Here is a 24363-nt window from a genome sequence, read left to right as displayed (position 1 = left end):
TGATGATGACTGACTATGCCATGCATTAGCCAGCTTAGGTAAATGACCTCAAAGCTTCTTCATGAGGTCCCAGTCATTAGCTACCTTAGATTGTGGATGATTATGAAGGAAAATATATTACTTCTCCCACTTTTCAGAATATTATAGAAGCACAGAATAGTCCAACTGTCTTTTTATTAAAGCATGTGTATGTATTTGCTCTGTGAACTTAAGTCACTCAAGGTAAAATTTCTAGCCATGTAAGTTGACAAAGGCTGATATGCCAATGAAGATATGCCTATCTACATAGGCAATAAGCAGTTTGGTGGAGCCAAACACTGGTGCTCAGGTCCAGCATCCACAGAGCACATTCCCAGTGGTTTTTCCTCAGTCCATGGGGCCAGTTGGGCTCTCATGGTAAACCCCATCGGATGCAGTTTCAAAGTGAATCCAGTTTGTGCTGGCTGATGCCACACAGGAATGCAGCCAGGGCAAGCTGCTAGGGCTGTCGGCACCAGCTATGACCCTGACACAGGCAACAGTGCTGATACAGACATGCCCTTGACCTCTAGCTCTCATTGCTGCTTGGGAAAATATTGCTCTCCCTCTCTTGGGCTGGCACTGCACAAGGTCGGATCTGACTCGCTGTGTATTTTTCTTGGGGCCTTAAGCCTGTGTCTAGTTAGGCTTATATCCTAACAGAGTGGACAAAATGGTGAATCAGGGATATTGTGTGTGTTGGCTTAGCCTTGTTAGTTGAGCTAACAACCTCTTGGGTTGGTATCCCTCATGGGGTAGTTGCTAGAACATATCAATAATTAAGAGACCCTCTGAGGGGTCTGTGGTGAGGCTGAGTGACAAACAAACTTCTAGAGAGAGTTCTTGCTCTCTTGCGTGAGACTGAATTGGGCCACTTCTTTCTGAAACACTTCTAGGATTCAGTTTCTGCCCTGTCTGCTGTCCAGGCAGCTGATATTCCCCAGCAAGCCACACTATGCTCTGCCGAATCCTGCCGTCTGCAGGAGTCAGAGGCTATTGTTCTGAGGACAGCACTGGCTGAACGGGTTTAATCCTGCTTCTTTTCAAGTGACTAAAAGCAGGCTGCCTCCAGTGCAATAAATGTCCCTGTTAACTACTGTGTACTGTACCAAACATCCTGCTGTTGTCATAAAATATTTATAACTAATCGCTTTGTTAAATGAAATATGTACTTTAATGCAGCTTTTATAATTAACAAGCCATGTTACAATTAATTTTGCACATGATGTTTCACAGCTTATTATCAGGTACAACAAGGATATAATAAGTAGCAACAAACAGTTGCCTATATTAAGCTGGAGTATTGCAAACAAAAAGCAATTAGGCTCCTAGGAAGCTTCGTGTTATTAGTTTGTAAAACAGGTATAAGGGTATGCCCTTTGCCAAACAAAAGGTTGGGTTAATGGGATGATAAAGCAATAAACCTTGTAATGCATGAACATGTTATTGTGGAGGTACAGTAATGGGGATGTTTTAGCACAGACTTTAATTAAATCAGATTTTTTCACATCAAATGTTTAAAGATGCTTGTAGGGTCAAACAGTACTTAATGATGCATTAGTGACCGGAATACTGACATTAGTGTTGAAATAATGTCTCATGCTTAGAGTCCTTAAGTCTTGCTTAAGTCCAATCCTTAAGTCCATGCTTAAGGAATCCTCGGTGTATTTTGGTTACAGGAACATAGCTGGCATTTACCATTAAAACTGTCCAATTTGCACACTGCAGACTAAAAGAACAGGCTTGAGGGGTTTGTTCTGAGCTGTTTTCCCAAAATGAAACCTCTGATATCTGTCATTCGTATTGTTCTCACCTAGCCAGAGGTTGTGAGCATAAGGAACTGTGACAGATGTGACTTTGTTAGTTCATTCTCTTGATCACAGCAGTCAAGAGTGTTAAGTTCTCTCTTATTTATTTCTGCTGTGCAAGCGTGGAATATCCACTATATTAAATTTCACATCAGTGTCTGTCAGGACAAACCTAATCATGAAGAGGTTATTAACAGGACTTCATCTTGCAGTCAGTAAAGCAAATGCAGACGCAAAATAATTAAACCTTAGATTTTTCGTATAGTGAAGTAGTCTGAGGAGGCAGCTCCAAATGCTTATTAAAGCATCTTCTGGGGAAAAAAAATTCCTTGGCTAGAGTTAGCGTGATATGTATCTTTCCTCTTCTATTCCTGCCTGACAGAATAAGCATGGCATACAGCACTCAGGCTATTACAAATTCTTTTTTTTTTCCTCACCCAGGCCCATTCCCCCCAGGAAGTATTAACCACAGGATTTTGGCTGATCTTTTTTCTTTGACCGTTGTTGTAGGAGGAGGCTAAGCCATACCTTTTCCTCATAAAGAACTGTCTACACCTTCTCCTGCATGAACCAGGTTCTGATTTGGGACATCAAACTTTGCAGCTGAAAGGCTGTAGAAAGCCTTGGCAAATGCAGCACATTGGAAATGGCCCAGCTTCCCTGAAATGTTAGGTCAGGTTCCCCTGGGGCATGTCTTGGGAGCTGATTATGTGGTGGGTGGCAGTGGTGAGGCATTCTTAGACCATTTTAGTTTTCTGTAAAAACCTAAAAGCAACACACACTGAACAAGGGAGGAAGAAGCCTAATCGAGTGTATCCAGGCTCTTTCACAGCCTCCATCACTGTGATATGAACAGCTTCAAGCACTGTGGGGGTGAGCAACCTACTGAGTCTGAGAGGTGCTTACTGCAGTTGCCATGTGGTTGAGAGCCAAAAGACATTAACTGAAGAGGAGCTGCACAAGCCACTGCTGACAGCTCCCAGAGAGTCTCACTGCCTCCGTTTCTGACAGCGTTGGGCGGACAACCTGTCCATGCCATGTTCAGCTCTCCCACTGGCTCATTTCCTCCCGCAGCTGGGGATTTGGATAACTGAAATCCTGCAAAGCAGCCTTCCCCTGTGCTGCAGAACTGCATGTAACTAAGGAGCCGGCAGTCTGGCCACACTGTAGGGCTTCAATTAGGTGACTAACATCTTTATATGCAATTCATGCTCTTGGAGGGGAAAGAGAAGAAATTACATGTGGCCAGTGGCAGCACCATTGCATGTGGCTGATAGCACGGAGCTATGGGCTACGACCAGCAGTAGGGAGTGGCAAAGGGCCACAGGCCATGTTGACACCCTGCCTTTGGGATGGGAGCTGCACAGCCTCTGGGAAGAATTGCTATCAATCTCACCGTCCTAGGATTCAGGTAACTCCAGCCTGAACCCTACAGAGAAACTGCAAGATGAAGTAAATTTCCTTCCATTAGCTCTTCCTCACAGAAACCCAACCAGTTCTGGGGGAGGGACAGAGTGGGAAAACTCCCCCCAGTACACATAGATACCCTTCATCCTCCTGGAGCCGTTGCGCACCAGGCCTGGCTGGTCTGCAGAAACCCTGCAGCAGCGGGAACAACACGCCTTTCGCCAGGGAGGCAGCACTCAGCTGCTGAGCATGTCAAGCCTAAGCAGAGCTGCAGTGAAAGGTCTTGTTTACTGCTCTTCTCTTCTGTTTAGTTACACTGATCATGACGAGTGTATGATTCTCTACGGAGACGATCAGGTACGCACTTGAAAAAGTCTTCCTTTTGGGTTCTTTCCAAATCTCAAATTCTGATTAGCCAGTGTTGTCCAATGCCCTTCTGCTTAGCCAGGGAATGGGATAGACTGGGGGAAAAGAAAAAGGAAAAAAGAACACATGGAAATGGTAGATTAGCCAGTGCAACCAATATGTAGCTGTGGCAGGTGAATTGTTCTGCCTGTTCAGAGAAGCCAAATGCCTTTCCTGTGGGAGCAAGGGCCAGTCCCTTATGCTGGTGAGCCCTGATACTGTTAGCACTTCGTCGCTGGCCAGGTAAAGGAGGAAGGGCCAGAAGCTCTCTGTACACTCAGTTCTGGAGACACGGCTGTGCAAGTGTGTGGTCTCCAAGCCTCAGGCCCCAACACCTGCCCTTGAGCTCCTTGAGTCATTTTGTTAACTAGCTCATTTAGTTATCCCCCAAAAACCTGGGCTACACTTCATGCTGGATTCAGCAGGCAATCATGAGCTGAAGGCTCCCAGCAACTCGCACGATTAGGCCTTCCAATGAATTAACTAGGATTGCTAGGATTAAGGATGTGGCATTTTCTGTCTCATTCTGAATGCAGAAGGCTGGGGCTGGCTCTCCTCTTCATTTGAAAACTGGCAATTCTCATGTATTCATTACTTTTATTGGTACTCTGGGCTCAATTTTTGCAAATTGCTGAGCAGCTTTGTGAAGCTGATGTGTGCCTTCAGCTCTTGCTGGCTTAATCGCGGGTCCTTTGATAACAAATATCTACGACATGAATTAGCCATCTGCTAAACACTGCCCTGTTATATTTGTGCCAAATCCTGAAATCCTCATTTGTGCAAATTGGCCTTTGAGATCAGGGACTGAGGGGGAAAATGAGTGTGTGCCTACAATTTTCTTACAAAACATTTCTTGGCTATTTCTGTTTTTCCATTTTTTCTAGGGCTGTGTCAATATTTTGGTCATGTCCTCTGTGGGAGAACTCTTAAGGTAAGCATCTATGTTTCAAATATAAGGCAAAACCAGGTAAAAAAAGTGAGAGTCTTCAGTGCTGCTCAGTTTGAATGCTGATAAAATCTTTGTGAATTTTTACCAAGTTTAACTTTCTTTCGATTTTATATTGTGCTGTATTATCTTGGTTTATCAAGAGAGTAACTGATGCTTCCCAGTCTAGCTTTGGCTAGAATTACCCACCTGGGGTGCTCCATTCTGGTGCTGTTGCATAAATTTATTTGTGTTTGCCCTAAAACTGGAAGCAGAATAGCAGAACAGATGTGGAGACATGCAACCAGATGAAAAATTTTTGTGATACTTTTTCATGATCAAGCCAGCAGATGGTGCTTACTGTCTTTACACATTTCTCAGAGAAACCCTACTGCAGTGTGTATCCAGATCAGTTTGCTCCTGCACTATCCACTAGGTTTTATGGTATTACCAGGGGAAAACTATAATGCTCATGGCCACTTGTCCCTTTTCAGAGAGCTGAAGGATTGGACACTGAAGCAATACATGTCCCACAGGATTTCAAACCCCTATGATTTTGACTGTTTCATGGTCTGTTTTCTCAAAATGTTGCTTGGCTGTCATCATAATCATTTTTTTTCTTTAAAATTGAAAGGTGGGAGGAGGAGAGCAATTTGTATCATCTCTTTGGACAGCTTTCCAAATGCAGCTTGCAGAAACAGTCCATGAGAGACAGCTTATGCCTCTTGTATAAGCTTGTCGAGGCCCAGGGGAGCCTGTACAAATTGGGATGATTTGAAGTCAGTATTGAATAGTGTGTTCTTACAGGAGGCATGTTCTGAGACCATTTCAGCCTGGAAGAAAAGGATGGTAAATGTCTCAGAAAAGTACCTTTCTGAGCTGTTCCAAGCACTGATAAAGAAGTGCTATCCATTCTCACTGCTAAGGGAAGAAAGCTGTTGGATTCCCATCCCTGCATTTGGGGATTGATTCAGTGCCTGGTGGAAAGCATGCTATGACTCCTATCAAGTTGTTCAGTATTTCTGAACAAACTCAGATCTCACTTAAATAAGCAAAAAACAAAACTTCTAGCTCTTCCTATCCAACAAGCAAGACTTAACCCTATGAGGCAAAGGTAACCCAGTGCTGAGAAGCTGCAGAGGATATAGTGGTAATGGTGCTGGTTTTAATTATTGCAATCAAGCATTTGAGATAGTTGTTTCATCTCTATGATGAAATATCAGAGGAGGGGTCATAGATACCACCTTCAGAGAACTGTGCAGGCTTATTTGTGTGAAATAAGTAGGGAAGCTTTAGGTACCAGCCCTTATTTTCTGTCAGTGATCTGAGGCCAGGAGAAGCCATGGTGTAGTCAACCCTCATTGCTCTGGACATGGTCTCCTTCCTGCCTCAGGCAGCTCAGGGGATACAGCTCCTTTCACTGGGGAGCTTAGAAAACCAGAACCCAATTTGCTGTGGACATAGGAAAATGTCTCCATAACACAACTCCTTCTTGAGAGTGACTCTGCAAGAATGTCTTGCCTGCCACTTCTGTTCACTATGACACCTTGGACCCTTGCTCAGATAGACCTCATTGGCTCTCCCACTGGTTTCTTTGCTAGCTGTGTGTCTCCTGGAGCAGGCTGCCATCCAGGACTGACATGGCAGCTGCTCATGAAAGGCAGCATAGATTGAGGCAATCCCACACAACAAGGCTCAGGTGGGAATTCTCATGCAGGTACTAGTCCCTGCTGTCCATGGATGTAGGGGATCAAATACTGGCTTCCGGCATTCCCAAAGGGTTGTTTTCTTTCTCCCCACCTTTACACCCTTGGCTTTAATTTTTTTTTTCCAGAACATGGAAGAAACTACCGAAAGCTGAAAATCTGCCAAGCATTTGCCTTGAGAGCGCTATTCTCTCTCCCACTGTGACTTACATCCGCTGGAAAGTGCATGAGGACTGGGTTACACAGGTAAAAAAATAAAAAATATGGCAGAGCTGCTGCTTTGACTAGAGTGTAAGCTGCAGTGTGCTGAGAAGAAGCAGCTCTGCTATGTATTTATCCAATTCAATCTCATGAAGATTTTAATTTATTCTGTTCTTCTGTGTTTTTTTCCTTTCTACAGACACAAAAAGCACAATAAAAAAATAGCCCAGCAGACTGTACCTTCTTGTGAGCACAATTTTGTATTAAATATCATTCTCTGTCATTCTTTGTAGCTGAATTACTATGACTCCATAAAAGCCGTGATTTCTGCCTCCAGCCATGAGTTGACAGCTTTAGTAATAGGTAACAATTTTGCTTATCTTTAAAACCAGTAGGAAATTATTTCAAGATAATATGTGCTCTCTGTGCTTCCAAGCCTGCAGCTTTTCCAGGTTACTGTAGCCCTATCACAATGTCATTGCTACCTTCATTTCTAGTAGTGGCCTGAAGTGTAAACGTTTCCTTTGATGACGGAAGGGATCCATGTTCTGGGAACATATTGGAAGTAGAATTGTTCCCCCCCCCTCCCCAAATTACCTACTTTACAGGCACAGGTAGGTTTTCTACACGGGAGGACAATCTATAAGCCCATCCAAGGCTAGTTAGAAAAGGCAGCAGCCTTGAATTTGAGCTGAACTGGTTTCCTGACCAGTCTTTCTTTGGAAGCTACTTAGCTCCCAACTTTGGGAGCTAATGCAGGAGAACAAGAGTCACAAAGAATATGTGCTACTTGATGATCTATTCTTATTGTCTGAAAGTATCTCTGACAAGGACTTGCCCCTCAGGTTCTCTCCAGATACCTTGTTTTCTCCTGCCTGCATGCTTACACTGAAAACTTGATGAAATCTAATATAAATGTGTTTCTGAGACTGCCATCTAGTTCTTTTTACATAATTGGAAATAATGCAAGATAAAAATCCCTGACTGATTAATAACTGTTTGATTTGTTAGCGTATTTGAACTAAAGATTTTCTAAGCGATACAGAAGTGTGTGTCTAAGTTGGGCAGAGGAACTAGCTGCAGGGTATGGCCTTGGGGGAGCTGTCACAGTCTGAACCCTTAGTGGCGAGTCAGTGTGTTTCAAATGCCTGGAGGAGAAACTTTGCATTAATTAAAGTGATAACATAAAAGTAGGCACATGGAATAATTTTTCAGTTTTCAGCTTGTATCCAAGACTGCTGAGCACCTGCCTATGATTTAAACAAATGGATATCTGAAACGAATGCTAAATGGTTACTGAGGAACTATCATGGTGCTAGGTTTCTAGTTTGTGTCACATATGGGCTGCCTAACTTTGTTCAGCCTTTAAATAACCAGTCCACAAGAAAAGGACTTACATATTCAGTTCATTTCCTATTTCTGGGACCACTGTGTGTGCACAGCTCTTGTTAGTGAAGGTGAAAAGTGCTCAGCAACTCCATGGCCTCATTTTAGCAAAGCACATGAGCAGCTGCTAAATACTGAGCTCAATGGGAGACATGCAAATGTACTTCCTTGCTTTGATGCCTTAAAGACATAGGAAGGTCTCTAAAATCTGTTTCACTCCCAATTGCAAAGCTCCTATCGACTTCAATGAGAGAAATCCCCTCTTCTGAGGGTAAGCAAATAAATACATGTCGTCAATATATAGATCAGCACTCATGCAGCTTTGAGCTGTGAAACACTGAACGTTTCAAACAACACAGTAAGCAGTGCGTGGCTTTGCTACAGCTTGCTTTATCGCCCAGCCCAGACCTTCCCCCTATCCAGTCTGTCTTCATCTGCCCACAGGAACAGAGTGAGAGAACTCATGTCTCCTCAAGGTCACCTTTGGTTTCCATAGTGACTATTTAAATGTAATTGTCTTATCAATCAGAACCTACTTTACTTCCATAAGCAACTATAAAATCTCTTTTGGTTTCTATAGCAACCATATTTAAACCCATATATTTGTTTTCTCTAGTCTTTGCTGAATTGTTGGCAAAAGTGCAAATTAACTTCTGGTACAGTATTTTTCTCTTTTTCTCCCTCTCTCTTTTTTTTCTTTAAGCTATCCTTTACTGTCATCCAGAACAACACTTAAGATGAGACTTCTGTCCTTGTGTTCGTGATAGTTAGAGCTCCTCTTTGTCATCTGACCACATGAGCAATGCATCTTAAAATCATCATTTTCCTGAGGAACATGAAAACCTGAAGCCTCTGAAGTTCGGTCTTTCCCTTCCTAGTTCACGCCCCTATATCTGTCTTTCCCAGAGAGAAGTGGTGCACTTTTGTTACCCTAAATCACTTACAGTAATAATTTGCAAGAATAGCACCTCCCCTCCAGTATCCTCAGCACAAAGTACAGTTATTATTTAACAGCAACACTGTGAGTTAGTCAAATGTTATTACCCATGCAGTATGAAGAACATGCCCAAGGTTAATGGCCCATCTAAACTGCAAATCCAATAAATGTCAAGAAGGTGTTTTTTTTTCCCCAGCCTAAATGTGGTAGCTTCAGACAAAGCTGATACCACATTGTCTGTGGTTTCATCTCACCAGAAAATAGGCAGACACATGGTTATCTGAAATAGCTGACACTGGCACAATGATAATTATTCTCCTAGTTCATGATCTGACTATAAACACACATTGTTTTTCAATTTCACAAAGTTCATTTTTTCCTGGGTAGATCATCACTGGACAATGTGCTTAACTTAAGGTTATTAAATTAGCAATAGATAACGGTTCTGCTCTGAAACTCTTTGGCAACTTTAGCTGCAACCCTCTCAGTAGCAACAGATCACAACCCCACTGTATAAATACTGCTAATTTTGTGTTACTTCCAGTTTGTATAAAAAGGAACATGGAATATTGAAGGGGAAGAAAGGACCTGAACTCCCTTTGTGGTGCTGATTCCTGTCTCTTCTGGCCTTTTCTTACTCCTTTTCTACTGCCTTGCTTTAGAAAAACAATTGTGCTTTTGGGAGGGAGATGACAGAAGTGTTTGCTTTTCTCCTGATGTCTAATTTTGGCCTGTCACTTAGTCCTGCTGGGGTTTTCCTTTGCTCTCTCCTGCCTGGAAATCATGTTCCAGGTACAGGTGCAAGCTGTGTTTGTGCCTGTGCCTTGGAATGAACAGCATATGCAGGACACCAGCAAAGCTGCTGTCAGTCCACATTGCTCCTTGGTAAAACAAGCTGGAAGAAATTCAAGGAAGGGTAAAAAACAAACAAACAGCTAGGTAGGTGGGGTGGGTTCACTTACTAGAGAAGATCAAAACAGCTCTGTGTCAGTTAATGAGAGACTGAGTAACTGTCGTAAAGGACAAGGTATGAGAGGAGGAATACATCAATATGATAAAAAAGGGTATGAGTTAACTACTTCTAAAATTAAGAAAGATGAAAATCTAATGAGTCAGGATCTTAATGCCTAATTCACAAAAGGTGGTAGGTAGTCTGGGGGCTTACACTCCTTCCAGCTGCCTGGCTTTGCTGAGCAAGGCTTCTTTGTTTTTCCAGGGTGCACTGTTGGAGCTACCAATGTTGAGCAGCAGATGAAAGAAATACAGGAACCTGGGAAAGGTTCAAAAGGAAGGAAAGGGCAGCTGACGATGGGATCTCCTCCAAGGAGAGCCAAAGGGGATCAAACTGTGTTCCGAGTCCACAAGGGGGTAAAAACATTTGCATTCAGTAAGAGGAACAATCTCCTTGTGACGGGAGGAATGGATCGAACCATCCGGCTGTGGAACCCCTATGTGCCCAGGTGAGGGGGCTTGCAACACCTGCCAGAGGGCTAGGGTGGGCTGGGTCACAGCGCCTCGTGTGGCGGATGCACTGTTCCCACCAGCTGCCTATGTCCCTACCTGTGGGTGAAGGAGGCAAGTCTGTGAGCTCAGGAACACAGCTGCATGGTGTTACTTCTGATACAACCAGACACTCAGGAGCACAGTATTGCAGGTCTTTATTCTTAAGAGTACTACACCCCATTAGTTCGTTCAAACCCCAGTGAAAGACAACTTCTATAAATAGATGTGTTGCAGAAAACCAAACTGTTTTAAATGAAGGCTTGGCTGGAGCTATTCCTCATCACAAAGCTCACAGTCCTGCATCATTTTCTGCTGAAACAGATGCCTTCAGGAGGAGGAGAGCCTTAGATTCCCAGTCACGGCTTTGTCACATCATAGTACATCACCAAGACTCTTGGAAATCTAATTACAGGCCAGAAGGCCACTGTGTTGCATATTGCACAGAGAGGAAATGCCAGGAGCACAACAGAATTGGAGTCTGCAGTAAAGATGGAAGCAGGCAGAGGTGGGGAGCACAAAAAAGCTGTGAAACAATACTAATTAGCAGGAAAAGCTGCTTTCTTCAGTTAGATGTTTGCAGTACCTCTGCCTTCATTTTAGGGAAGAGTTGTTATTGCTAAAATTTTCATGAGAAATCTTGCAGTACAGCACTCCAAAATATGAGCATTAATAGATTTAGGGCCATTATATTTTACTTGGCTTAATAAGAAACTCATAGATTGAAACTGCTTAATACTGAGCTGTTCTTATTTAAATTTCAGCCAATGCACAGGCACGCTCAGAAGCCACACAGCACCGATCTTTTACCTCCACATATCTGAAGAAGATGCTAAAATAATATCTGTGTCCACAGATAACACAGTTAAGGTTTGTAGAGGGTACTGATATAGTACTCTTGTTTAGAGTTTAAAGATGTAAATTTGCTGAAACTTTCCAACTTCTGAATGTGTAACTAGTATATAATCTGCACAAAATAAACATATACCCTTTGCCTGTATTGGAAGAACATTTGCAATTCTGAAGTTGAATGCTCAGCTTTGGGGACATTGGGTTATTGCTCTAAGTTTAACTTGGCTCCTTTGAGCATTGGTATTGCCACACACACAGTGGTGCCCAGGGCATCCATCCCAGCCAAAGCAAGGCCTGAGCCAGTGCTTTGCTTGTGATCAAAGACCACATGAGAAATTCTGCTTCAGGTCTCCCTTCCCCCTTCACTAAGTTGCAGTGGCTCCACAAGGGAGGTGCACAGCTATAAACAGGCCAGAAATGAGAGCAGAATTTTCCTATTGGTGCATTTGTAGAAACTTCCAGCAGTCTTTTTGCTACTGAACCTTTGATCCTTTCAATTAAATGCTCCAAAATAGTTGAACACTTCTTTCCAGGCTTTCTGCCATCCTCCTGCAAGCATGCTAAGTGCAGCCTGGGCAGGATGCTCACCTGCACACTGAGATGCACCAGGATTTAGAGCGAAACACATTCCCTTCTCTTCTTTCTGTTCTCACCATAGATTTGGGATGCTGAGGACCAGAGCTGCTTGTTTACAGCTTGTTCAAAAGCAAGTGGAATCAAGGGTGAGCTCTCTGCTTGCCTCTATGCAGCTGGCACACAATCACTTTATGTAGCTGCAGATGCACTCGCTCTCCTTTACCTGAAACTGAGGTAAAGAGTGGCTGGGGATAAGGGATGGGGGAGGGTATTTTGTGTTTTGTGTTTTTTCAGAAGTCTGTGGTTGGGTAAATGTGGAGTCTGTGAGAGAGCAGTTTGCTAAGGACACACAGGAGTGCCATAATGGAGGCAGATAAAAAGCACATTGTTTGTAAGGACTAAAAGCCTCATTCTCCTTATCTCAGTTTTTAGTGCCTTTTAAACTCAGCATCCTTCTTTCCCCTCTTTGGCAGATGTATCAGCAGTTCTAAGTGTTCTTACCTTCTGTGACGCTTGTAGAGAGTGTGGCCCAGCTGATCCAAGCCCTGTTGCAGGAGCCCTGGGGAAGCGTTGGGTGGCTGTAAGGAGGGTATGCGATGTGCTTTGTAAGTGACTGGAGTGATTTTCCGTGAAACAGGCCTCCTCCGGAGCCCCGCTTGGTAGTTTCTCACATGGAGCCTGTTCTGTGCTGCAAGTACAACAGAGTGTTCAGGCAGGTGGTGAGCTGCTCGGAAGGATCTGTAAGTGAAAATTGAATTGCACTAAAGAGGTAGCACTTCTGACATCCTCGTGTGAGTCTTAGCTGTTTTCTGTCTGCCTGTGCATTTTTAATGCCCTTCTCTTTACAAGGTGTTTAGTAGCCCCCATGGAGAATATTGTGGAAGATATAAAGCAACACACATCCCATTCACCTTCTCAGCAGCTGCTCCTGAGAACATGAACTATTATTTATTCTGCTCTCTTTTCTGCTCTCTGATCCCACCAGATTGTGCTTGATTAGAGTTTACGGTGGGTTTTCCCTTGGGTAAAGATTCAAGTAGCAATAAACTCCAGCAGCTGTTCTGGATGCTGCCCCATCCCAGTTTCCTCCAGCATTAAACTGCTAAAAAAGATGATAAGCTAGACCAGTACCTAGTTTTGGTACTCCACTCACCAGGCTCTTGTGTCCCTTCAGGCAGGTGGCCTCAATCCATTGATCTGAAGCCGCTTGACTTTCAGCCCTTCTGCTCTGACATGTCCAGGCATCTTCTACATAAACCAGTGCAGCTCCCACTGTAGGAGGGATTATGGGTACCAAAATCACTGAATGTTGGGTTAAAACAGGGCTGACGATCTCTGTCAGTCTTCTAAAGGAAGTGAGATGTGCTCTGAACATAGTCACAGGGCAGGTCCTGCAGACAAGGCCAGTGTAGGTGGACCTGTCCAGTGACCCCATGAGCATGGCAATGTACAGAGTGGAGCAGCCTGGATGTAGGCAGCTGTGTGCCCACCACGCAGTGGGTATTTGCACTACAGGAGCTTTTATTGGCAAAAACACAGGTGCTAGACACCCAAATCCATGTTAGTACAAGAGCCTTTAGGGACTAACCCCATTCAAACCTGTCCTCCAGGCCCCACTGTAGTATTACTGAGGTAGATATTTGAGATCTCAGTAAAGGTGACAGAAGGGCAGGCCTTTTGTTTGCTATTCAACAGAAAAGAAAGCCAGGAGATGAAGGTGCAGACCAAGAGTGGCAGTTCAAATGGAAAATTTTGAGCTTCTTTTCAGACTCCAACTTTTTTGATCTTTTTTTTTTCCTTTCTTTAAAGACAGTTAAAGTGTGGGATTTTGAAACAGGAAAGCAGTTATTTGAGTTCACCAGTGCTCATGGAGAGGCAGCAATCACCTGTTTGACTTTTGATGACAGTGGAAGAAGGTACATATCTTTCTGTGTTTATTAGATCTCTGTAGGCATTAGAGCTACTACATGCAAAAAGAAAAAAAAAATGAATTTGAATCACGTGTTAGACTGGTTACAGGAGGCCGAGATGGATGTTTGAAGATATGGAATTACAATAATGGGCACTGTCTGCATACTCTGAAGAGGGGTAAGCAGTTTGGGAATATCTGGAGGAAAGATTGGAAGATATTTTTAAGGGTATAAATGGTGGTGGATTGGTTTCTTTTCTCCTGCAGAAGGAAAGTGTGACGAGATCTGTGACTGCACCTATGCGGAGGTGAACAGGAGCAAGTAAGGCCTTCCACAGCACTGAGTGAGCCTTGTCCCAGGGGCGGATGTATTTGGTGGGAGTTTATGCAGCAAGTAACCTTGCTTTTCTGTGGGAAGGTACTCCCCTGAGACATTCCTGAAGGATTAGTCAGGTCTGTGTGCCTCAGAAAGAAACATTTATTGCAGCTTCTGGAAATAAAATAAAATAGAACCAAGCAGAGTTGTAATACAGACAAACAACTGCCTAGTCTGACCAAGCAGGCTCAGGAGGTTGTTGGTGATTGCCCGTAAAGGCAGGCTCGGTCTGCGCATCTACAGTGGAGCAATGTGCAGGGAACCCAGCACCTCCAGAGAAGCTGCAGGATGGAAAGAGGTTAGCTGGGGAAGGGTCTGTCCCAGGGGCTCCCCTGTGTCATGCACATCTCCATACCACCTGCAAAGGCAGGGATCCCAGGGGAAGGTCCCTACCCCTCCTCAGATCCCCTTGGGGAGGACATGTCCTGCCTCTCACACGGACAAGACCAAGCACTGTGAGCTGTCTTGGTCAGGATCGGGTCCCTTAGCAGTGACAGAGCTGGTCCTGAGCTAAGGGCTTAACCGAAAACTGTATTGGTTGGATTTTACATTTTTCAACTGCCCCGTCAACTGTTTTTTCTGTCCCTTCCCTCCCTTTTACACACACATTTAGATACATATGTGCAAATCAGATGGTGCTCTAAAAGAAAAGCTATCTGTGCCATTGCTCTGCTACATCACAGACAATGTACCTGTGCTATTTGTCTTATAGCAACACAGGTGAGGCAGAGCCTATTGCATTAAGCATAGTGCCAAGCACATTAATGAAAAGCTCTGTAGTTTCCAAGAGGATGAGTAAAATCAGAGCGGAAGATTGCTAGTAACTGCTTCATCCTTTGGTGACCAGTGGGTAAATTTGCCCTTGTATGAATATCTGAACTAGCCATATTTAAATACTTCCTCTCTTTTTAATTTTGGAAATGTTTGTTGATAAAACAAATATATCCTGAGTTGTGTCCTGAATGTTCTCCTAGGTGTATTGTAGCTGTTGGATGGGACAGAAGAATAAACGTGTACTTTGTAAGTAGAAACACTGGATCTAAAAGAGATGATCTATTAGCATAAAAATACTGCTATAAAATTCCTATTTTAAGTGAAAAAGAGAACTCAGTGTTTTGATCTCTTTAAAAATCGAACAGGAACAAAAAAAAAAAAAAAAAAAAAAAAATTACTACTATTAAAACCTTCTGTCTTGCCCTGAAACAAAACATGTGTCCAACACTGTGTACACAAATGTGTACACAAATCTTGATGGATCATTCCGCAGGGCAAGTGGTGTTAAACTAGGCCTCCCCCTCTCTAGACTGCGATGGTGCTCAACTCAGAAAGCAGGCACAATTCTAAGGCTTCTTCCAAGGCTTGTGTGTGTGCTGTATGGATGAAACTCTGAACTGCCTGGTAAAACCCTGGTGGCTTGGGTTTGGATTGACTTTGGGGGCTGGGAACAATTTCCTTGAGCTCAGCTTGACTAACCAGTGCAGAATGTCATTGGGTGCATCTCTACATCTTTGCACAGTAAATACCACAATGTTTTCATCAGAATTTTGGGCTGTTTATATGGAAAAAATCTATGTAAAGCTCTGTCTGGCAGTGATCAGAGAACCATGCAGTTATTGTTGTCAGATAGCCAAATCGTGGTGGCCTCTATCAAAGTTAGATTTTAAATGTAAAGAGGAAACGTATTACTTCAATTGATATGACAGGCTTATTCTCTCCTCATAAGATGCAGGATTTCCTTCTGTGCCCTTGGGAATTGCCAGCAGGTATTACATACTAGGCATCCTAGTATGAAGAAGTTTTCATCATAAAATGGACATTTGTTGAAACCGAATGTTATTGCCTTCAAAAAACAGGGCAATGTTGCGAATAGGACTGAGAGGGATAGACAAAGCTTGTAATTAGCTTTTGGCCATTGTGGGACAATTCTTTTGCTTTCTTTTTCTTCAAAACAAACAAACAAACAAAAAAGGTACTTAATTTAATCTTAAATTAGAAGAAAAAGTACTTTCTTTACCTTCTGCAAAGTGGAATATACATTTTCTGGCCAGCTCTTTTTGCAGGGTAGGAGCATTCAGTGTGCACAGCACTGGTCTTCCCTCGCACTGAGCAGGCAAACATGGGTCTGCGGAGAGGGAGAGCAAACCCCTCCCGGTCATGGATACAGTGTGTCTCCCTTATCTGTCTTCTTTGGTGCAGGACTCCACCGAAGAGCTTCATCATGTTCAGAAACCTCAGCCCTTTTGGCAGGATGATATAGTAAGAACCCACCTCGACTCTGTTTCAATCAAATACATTTTTTAAGGAGACCAGTAAGTTATAGCACAGTGTAAGTCAGCATGGCTCAACAAGTAAGATTTTTATAATCAGCTGTTAATTTAATTTTAGCAGCACATATGCCTTGGTCACTAGTTTTCATCATGTCTAGGAGAAGTCAGAGACAAAAATAGTCTGAGCTCAGGGAAGAAGAGACAGATAAAGCTGAATGTTTGTGAACTGAGATGAGAGGTTTTAAAAGCAGATGCCACGAAGCCTGTGGCAGGGTCATGGGAAATAGAAGATTTTGGGGGAGGGAAGATGGAGAAGGGAGAGGTTGTTCTCATGCTTTGTGTGTACCACATTAGACTGAGAGCAGGGATCGCTTCTTCTAGGTTCTTGCATGTGGTGGGATCCAGCCAGAGAGAGCCTGCTGAATAAAAGGGGAGGATGAACAATTTTTCCTTCATGTTTTTTTTTTCCATTTGCATCCAGATCCAAGGTCATAAAGAGGATATCTTGTGTGTTGCTCATTGTCCACCAACTCTGCTTGCCACAGCTAGTTACGATGGTGAAATTATAGTTTGGAACATGAGCTCTGGCTGTGTCTTTTGCAAACTTCACACTCCACTTCCTACTGACTGCACTGAGGGAGGAGGCAAGTACCATTTGGGAGCAATGCAGTGACAATGGATAAACCTCAGCTTTGGAAAGTATTTGCAAAAGGAAGACCAGAAAAATATTTAAGATGATAGATCAAAATGGGCGGTTTTGTTTTTTATGAGGTTACTTATACTATATTTTTATATATACACACACCATATATATATATATATATATGTATGTATACATATATAAAACAAATAGTAAACATTCAAACTGTTTTTAAAAGAAAAATAAAAGTCTTGTTCTGAAACTACTAAAACAGCCTCTTTTAGAAACTCAGAGTTTTCCTTTTTTTAACTCCAAAATAAAACTGAGGTAAACAGATTCTGCAGAGTGCTTTCCATTTCAATAGACTCAAACATTCCACTCTAAAAGGTTTCCATCTTTCTCTAATCAGTTCTATCAATCAGTAATAATATTTAATATCAATGGTGGTTTTGTGAGGCTCTAAAGAGGCAACTCTAATAAATGCATATCAGCGCATTACAACTATGTTAGAAAAAAAGGTACTGGTTTTAGTTATCGTAATTTCAGTGCAGCAATGGGGGGCATCTTGCTGTGCCAACATAATTTATTGTATTGATTCAATTTTATTCTTTTCAGAAAAGTAATTCTGAACTCTTTAGCATTTAAGCAGGCTTTCAGTGAACATGTGAATTTTGTTCTTCCTTTTCTTTTCTAAGCTGTAGACACAAGTGTTACCCAAGTTGTATTTCTAAGGACTCGTGTGACTACACTTAAATCTGGAGCGGCAACTCTCATTTCCAATGGGCCTCAAGGTAGGAGTTAGCACTGTGATGAATGTCCCCGCAGTGTCACAGCTTGGTGATGTATAGGGCGGTTTTTTTAAATGATCTGTACTACAGTTTTTCAAAGAAGAGACATTAATTATGTTTTTTGGAAAACTGTGAGTTAGTTGTTTTTTCAGATTGCAGGCATAACTAATCTTTTCTCTCCCTTTGCTTTTAATTCATATGGATGTATATTCAGATTATTTACAGATTTATAGCATATAAAGGGAGGTCAGCATCTTAAAACATGTTCCCATGGCTGCTGAACACTCCTCTCCTGTGCAGTAAAATCTGCAGGAGCTCTGGCCCTGGGATAATATGTTGATCCATTCTATGGAAGAACTTTGGTTTTTGCTGATAGCAGGATGTGCTCTAATGATTTTTAATTGCTCTTTTCTCCCTTAAATTTGGATATTTTATTGATCATTCCTTTGCTTTATGTTAAGTGAAAATAATCATTTGCTCAGAAGGCAAATACCTAAACTGAATAATAAAAATGATGAAACATCACTATTAAGAAAGCCAGTGTATTACAGATCAGTGGTATCTTGTAGACAATTAGTGATTAGTGGAGAACAGTTTGATCGTTGCTTCTAATTCTGGTTTCATCACCTCTATGTTCCTGTCCCGATAGACTTATGCTCCACAATTGCTGAGAAATATTTTTATCAATCATCTGGTTTGTTTTCTACAGGTTCTCTCAACTTCTGGAGTCTGCTCAGCGGAGCCCCACCTCCAGCAAGCTTCATACCTGTAAGTTTGGCCCTTGATGCTGGCAAAAGTAAGCCATGCCGAACTGTTTGGCACTATCCTTGCAGTTCTGGGTATCATTGCAGTTCTGTGTGCCTCCTCTTTGAATTTGTTGTATCACCTGTACGTTGCAATTTAAGTCTATTTATTAAAATAGTCTGTACTGTATTGTCACAGATTATAAATTATTGGTTAATCATACTTGAATGTCTGTTTCAGTCTAGAATGAAATCTCCAATCAGCAGCATAGCCGTCACTCCTGATGATACGTTTCTTTACGTGGCCGATAGTGATGGTTATGTGTATGTCTACAGCATCAAGGATTATGCCCTTGGGAGTCCAGAGCAGGAGCCACCACAAAGTATGTGGTATGGATTTTTTTTCTACATGGATAAACTGAATAGTCATATATATGTGTGTGCATCGGAGTAAATGCAATAAGAGAAAATAAGGATTAAAATGAGCAAAGTACCTTTTATGATTTGAGGCTATATCAAAAAACCTGTTTTCAGTGTTAGCGGCTTTCAGCACAGCTGAATTTGCCTGTGTAGCATTTCAAGTAAAACAATTTAATGGTCTGTTGGCTAAATACTAACAAACCTACTTTGAATTCAGTAGGAGGTAAGGATTGAGCAAAATCTCAGAAAGGATGTTGGCATATCATCCTGTGGCACTCAAATCCATGCAGTTTAGTGGAAGCTAAACAGACATGTATCAGTTCAACATGCTCTGGGTGAAAACTATTTTAACATTTTGTTGCATTAAAACAATGTTACTGAGGCAGAAATATTTAGTTTTTATTTTGTAGGCTTCGTGTTTGGCCTTGCACAAAATGTTATTGCCTCTCTGAAGTGACACTCAGTGAAATATTCTTTGCTATTGACATGTATTTGTGTATTACTGTGAATCATATGGAATATTACAGCTTTATTCTTTATTTTGCTGTAGATATGCATCATTGGCGAGCACATATAAAAATGGTTGTATCGTAAGTATGGTCTTATGTAGCGCAGCTTGGGTTGTGTAAATGTCTACAAATATCTACAGACGTATAAACAGCTGCTTCTTAGTGCAAACATGTTTAGGTTACTTAATCATCATCTACACTGGCAACACTAGAAACCTCAGCTTGCTCTTCTGCTAATGTTCAGAGGGTGCCTGTGGTAATTATTTTCTCAAATCACGTGATGTGCCATTATGGTGCCATTTTTACATCAATGTCATTCAGATATATCTGATACCACCTGGAGCTTCAGTTGCTTGAAACAAGCGGCAGGGTTGCATCAGCGCTGTCGCACACATCCCAGGTGCAGGTATCACACAACCTGGCAGACCTGCATCAGCCCCCTCAACAATCTGAGGGAGCAGAGACCCCACTGGGCACCCGATCCCAAGAGGTAGATTCCCTTTCTGAATCTCTCTTTGGGCATCGCTCTCCCTCACAGTGTTTGTAGAGACATGCCAAGAGGGATGAGCAGCCATATGTTGAAGTTAACCTGTAAAGCTGCCTGCCATAGATGAAATTTGAGGCAGTAAAGCGCAACAGAAAGTGCAAGCTGGTGATGCTGTCACAAGTTTCCTAGGAGGAGCCTCTGCACATACCTTTCTGTCTTGCTCTCTGTTTTGATAGGTTAGAAGTGATAGATGAAGACAGAGTCCTGTTGTCCTCATCTATAGATTGCACAGTCCGCCTGTGGAGTCTGAATGGAGAATACATTGGTGAGTAATATTAACAGCTAAGCCCTCAGAAGGGACCAGATGCCAAAGAGCAGATGCACATGAAAGAAATACCTGCAGGAAGGGGATGTAGGCTTTTATTATTCTACCACTGGAGTCGTAAGTTAGTGAGTGTCTAAAAGTGACAGATTCTTGGAATGCTGCAAGGGATTTAGGATTTAGACCTGTACTTTTCAGTCATGCAGCTTATGTTTTACATCATTAGGGGCTACACTTGAATGACTGAGTGGGTTTTGTTAATATCCACAAGGAATACCTATGGGGTTTTCTCTTCTTTCCCATTCCCAGTGTGCGTCTAACTTTCTGAGGAGGAAGAGTATTGTCAAAACATATTTAGAAGTGAACTCCTTCAGCCAGAAGACCTAAAGGCCAGATTTTTAAGACATTTTAAAATCTGAAGATACAGCTGAGGGATTTATTTTTTTATTTTTTTAATGTGTAGAAATTATATGCTTAGATCCTATATTACTTTTTGCATTTTTGGCTTTTCATCACTTTTGAAAATTGCTCAAAATTTTCTGAGCTAACATCCACTGAATTCAATGCTGTTCTTGGGGATTGATCGTGCAATAAATAACATCTGACTTTAAAGAGTACATAAAATGTGTTTATTTATGGAATGGTTTTCAAAGAGCTATACTGTAGCTTAATTACAGACAGATACAAAACCCACAAACTATGCATGACACATCTGTATCAGAGCAGCAGATACCTGGCAAGCAGGCTGTTCACCTGTAACAGAGAAGTTTAAATCCCCACCCCCCACCTCAAATCTAGTAATGTACCTGGCAGTCCAGTACCCTTAATTTCAGAGTTAGGGGAAAGCAGCACTAGTTCACATGTATAGATAGCCTGGAGCCAAAAATCAATCAGAGCAATGCTTCAAGTCCTTCTTCACTTGGTATCTTGCCTAAAACAGTCACGCTGCTTTCTGCGTGTGCTTTTTGTTGCCACCTGTGTTGTCACCCTGCTTTCTGCCCCTCCTCTCCCCAGAAGAAAAGTTTATTCAAAGATTTCCTATGACCTTCACTTGAAAAGCAGGTTGTGAATCAGCACATCTGCCTCTTTATGTGTGTATATTTTTCTTTCTTTCTTTCTTTCCCCTCTCCCCACTCCAGGGACGTTTGGCCAGACGGAACTATGGGAGGTTTTTACTCCTGCGTCCTGGAAACACCCTAGAATTCCCTATGAAATCCTGACAGACCCCCAAAGCTTGCCCATTCATCCAGTGCTAGAAGGACAATCTTCTGTCTTGCAAATCATCAACTCAGATGAGAATCCCAAAGCCCAGAAGAAGCCTGTACCTAAGGTATGTGCATACACAGCAGTTTTTCTCCATGCAACGAGTAAAGCCGCTATTGCCTCCACTGTTGTCCTCTAGTAAAACCAGCAATGCAGGCAAGGTGGTGCACTTAGGGTACATCTTCAGATGCCGTACAACAGCTTAAGAAACAGAAACAATTAAATTCAACCTGCGGTGTATTAAATAGATTACCACGTGGTAAAACTTCAATGTGAGTGCAGCTGACATTTAGCATTTCAGAAACATTGTTTTAGTTTGGCTTCAGCTCCTTTATCAGGTGTTCATGAAGGAAAAAAAATACTGAAAAAATGGAAAAAGTTGTAAATAATGAAAAAAACATTTCAGTGAGGGACCAGACACATGATCAAGTGTTATTATGCACCAACTGAACCTTAACAATAGCCAGTCTGTACATTGTTAGTCCACAAAAGTGTCAAGAAAGATGTGCTAGACCAAGCATTTATGTGAGAAGTTACGCTGTAGATTTTACAATCTTTGTGATTTTTTGTTTGCTTTGCCCTTACAATTGTGGATGTTAGCTCTACCATAGTGGTAGAAGATCTGCAGGGGCAGGGTGATTCCTCCTAACACAGTGCATAATTTCAGAGTTATTTCCATTAGTCTTTTGAAAAAACATATTGGCAAGCTATAAAACATATCAATTCCAGTAAGTCAAGTTTGAAACATCTGAAATTCAGCAGAAAGACTGAATTCCATGCTATTTGATACAAACTTCATTGTAAAGCAGCAGTTAATGTGTAAGTCCATTATGTTGGCAAGACAACAGCAGTTAAGGCATATTTTACATTTAACTAAGATTAATAATAACACATAAAGGCAGTCTGAGTAAATGCTTTTTGATTGTTTGAGACTCACATCCTTCAACCTTTTTTTGGGGGGGAGGGGGGAGGGGGATTTGATCTCCCTATATATTTCACACACAGATTTTTGTATTAAAAAAAAAAAAGTTGGGCTTTATTAGACACTTTTCTAGGATCTTTTCAAGATGATCAAAGAATCTCACAACACGGCTTGAATAAACCACACCTAAGCAGTAGGAATACATGAATACTGCTGGATATTCTCCTTATTAGCAATTAGTAATAGCAAAAGAGTTGTAAAGGCTCATATAAAATTGGGAATTTAGAGACAAATGTTGTGAGTAAATGTAATGACAACACACTACCCACAACACTTCATCAGAAAAATTTCAAAACCTTGTTTTAGAGCAATCAAGTTTTTTTTTTTCCTTTGGAAAGGGAGAGTGGGGGGAAAGACATCTTTGTGCACTATTTAATCAGTAGCACAGTAAGACTAAAGAATTACTATGTTAAGATTAAACTGATTAACAATCAGTTTATTCCTTGCACTGCTGGGTGTTCTTTTGGTATGTTGCAGCATGAAGAAAGCTACCATTCCAAACATCCTCACATTGCTATTCCTGCTTTGATTTCAGCATCAGCAATGAACAAGTGGCTTTCACAGATCTCTGGTGAAAGGTAAATTAGAAAGTGAGAAATTCATTAATTCAGAGGAACAGGAGAATAAGAAGCTTGCATTACTAATTTCTGCTTTCAATTTTTTTCTTTAGATTGAAGCACAAGCACTGTAAGAATTTAAGCAAGTCACTTATTTGTAAGGGACTGAGCACTTACCACATCATTAACTGCTATGAAGTAGTCAGTGTTCCAGAAATTCGTGAAAAACTTGATTTGTCTGTACTTGGTACAGATTTCTTTTATGAAGGTTCATTAGAGGAAAATTAGAGCAATATCTTCTCTAAAAGTAACAGAACATGTGATAATCCATCACTCCTGTGCCACAAAGCTTTTTCCAGTTGCTCCAGGACTAGCTGTTCCAATAGAGTTCTACTTTAAATAAGATGTCCCTACACTGTCTTTCTATGATCAGACTAGGCTTCCTGCTATAGCAAGCTTCTGATTTGCAATGCAGGTTCTAACATCCTTACAGGGTTAGAGCCACACTGTCCATTCCAGCAAGTAATAACCTAAGCAAGTAGTGTATATACATATATATGTATATTAAAAAAAAAAAAAAAAAACACACAAAAATGCACAACACAAAACCTTAAATCTTAATGCTTAAGTAAGTCTTGATCCTACCACTACATTGAGACCAACAGAAGTAAACTACTACCTCCTCCACACTCCAAACAGTTTTGAAATCCGGTCTGACTTCTCTAGCTCTAGAAAAAGGATGGGGAAGAATCTAAGTATATTTGGTGTTGCCTACTGTACACAATTGCCTAATGGATCAGCACATGAATAGAGCAGGCACGAGGAGACTTTAACATTGATCTGTGTTTCAGTAGTCCAGTTGCTTACAGCCAATGCTGACAACTGGATGCTGCTTTGGAAAGCTGTATGTGCTGTAGCATTGGTCCTGCCCCTGGCTGAAAAGCTAAAACTCTGCTAAAAGCAGTAATGAGAAGAGAGGAAGGCTAGGCAAGAGTAAAACTAACTGATCAGGCCTCTCAACTCTACTCCCACTTTAGTAGCTCTAGTAGAGCAAAGTTTCCCCCCCCCCCTTAAAAAAAAAAAAAAAAAAAAGTTTTGTTGTTGCAGACAAGATACTCCTGAGCCACACATCCTTTTCTGAGACCTTGCATTGAGTGACTCTGGCCTTCCAGCATCTGGTTACACGTTTACATATTCTATACTCCCAACGCATCAGTGGAGATTCCAAACACACTTTGGAATATGCTTCCAAATAGAAGTATCTCTTTCCTACTGACTTCAATTGCCTGATTTCCTAGTATAGTTTGATTTCTACATCAGAGCATATGAATTACCTCTTTCAGCACATTCTTCTGCTACCTGTACCTAAAAATAAGCTT

At 41.8% G+C, this 24363-nt stretch overlaps 1 protein-coding gene across 1 annotated transcript; it reads left to right on the top strand.

Annotated features, from left to right (window-relative positions):
• The first annotated feature begins 3566 nt into the window (after positions 1-3566).
• LOC134144290 (WD repeat-containing protein 49-like) lies at positions 3567-23272 on the top strand. The gene is made up of 22 exons (XM_062583126.1): positions 3567-3590; positions 4523-4569; positions 6398-6515; positions 6764-6833; positions 10010-10253; positions 11058-11163; positions 11804-11955; positions 12359-12465; positions 13535-13637; positions 13730-13809; positions 13898-13952; positions 14981-15026; positions 16203-16262; positions 16755-16917; positions 17609-17704; positions 18411-18469; positions 18686-18827; positions 19415-19454; positions 20097-20185; positions 21322-21512; positions 22905-23005; positions 23098-23272. Exons 1-22 carry the CDS (start codon positions 3567-3569, stop codon positions 23270-23272), a joined length of 2268 nt encoding a protein of 755 aa, XP_062439110.1.
• The last annotated feature ends 1091 nt before the right edge of the window (positions 23273-24363 follow it).

The sequence above is a fragment of the Rhea pennata genome, chromosome 1 (genome assembly GCF_028389875.1).
Source record: "Rhea pennata isolate bPtePen1 chromosome 1, bPtePen1.pri, whole genome shotgun sequence".
Lineage (NCBI taxonomy): Eukaryota > Metazoa > Chordata > Aves > Rheiformes > Rheidae > Rhea > Rhea pennata.
Note: the sequence above shows the minus strand (reverse complement) of the source record. Positions and strands in the feature narration are given on the sequence as shown.

Excerpts from the sequence above, each read along its gene's own strand:
- LOC134144290 (XM_062583126.1), top strand. The coding sequence starts at position 3,567 with ATGATTCTCTACGGAGACGATCAG. Across the intron at positions 12,466-13,534 it reads CTGCTCGGAAGGATCTGTAA|TTAAAGTGTGGGATTTTGAA; the intron begins GTGAAAATTGAA and ends CTTTAAAGACAG. Across the intron at positions 18,828-19,414 it reads AGAGCAGGAGCCACCACAAA|ATATGCATCATTGGCGAGCA; the intron begins GTATGTGGTATG and ends ATTTTGCTGTAG.